This window comes from Buceros rhinoceros, unplaced genomic scaffold (genome assembly GCF_000710305.1).
Source record: "Buceros rhinoceros silvestris isolate BGI_N320 unplaced genomic scaffold, ASM71030v1 scaffold3742, whole genome shotgun sequence".
NCBI classification, from domain to species: domain Eukaryota; kingdom Metazoa; phylum Chordata; class Aves; order Bucerotiformes; family Bucerotidae; genus Buceros; species Buceros rhinoceros.
This window is the reverse complement of record NW_010399331.1, coordinates 45,224-45,867: the sequence shown is the minus strand read 5'-3', so window position 1 is coordinate 45,867 and position 644 is coordinate 45,224. Positions and strand designations below refer to the sequence as shown.

General features: G+C 40.1%; 1 protein-coding gene across 1 annotated transcript in view; it reads right to left on the bottom strand.

Annotated features, from left to right (window-relative positions):
- Positions 1-509: 509 nt before the first annotated feature.
- CDH19 (cadherin 19, type 2) overlaps positions 510-644 on the bottom strand; it is a 38,721-nt gene continuing 38,586 nt past the window's right edge. Inside the window, exon 12 of the mRNA XM_010131411.1 lies at positions 510-644. This exon is cut by the window's right edge and continues 1 nt beyond it. Coding sequence (XP_010129713.1) covers positions 510-644 — 135 coding nt within the window.

The following is a 644-nucleotide window of genomic DNA, read 5'->3' as shown; positions in this document are numbered from 1 at the left end:
TGTGAGCATATCTGACAAATGTATTAGAATATCTATGGTCTACTTTTCCCCCACAAGTGTATTTATATAACGAAGCATTATACAAATATGCACATTTAACTTTGGTTAATGAATATTTTCAACTGCAGCAGTAAAAGTCTGTCTGAACTTTGGAAACAGTTTAAAGCTTATGGATGACAGAGTGTTTACAATGTCCATTTATGGCTTCTATTCCTCCTTTTTTTACATGCTGGTCTCAGATTTTCAGTATCCAGACAGGGGCCTGGATATCCAAAGCAGCACAGTTTGCATTTGGATACCTAAACAGCCACAAGATTTTCAAATGGGCTTCTCCGTCCCCTCACCTCATGACATGCCTAATGGGATTTTTCAAAAGATGTCTACATCCAAGACTTCCCAGGAAAAAATCCCTTGGGTTTTTATCTCTCATCCTTAAATGTGGGATGATCTCTTTTTAAACAATCCACATCTAGTTTTGCAGTTTAGGAGAATAACAAACCCCTGCATAGCTAATCCCCCACACTTCTGTGGGAAGCATACATGCCTGCAAGATGTTTGAAGTGAGGTCCCCAGTCTGTAAGGTAATCGTAATTCTGATCCGCATCTGATGTGCTTGAACCCAAAGAGCTGAGGGATCCTGCTGC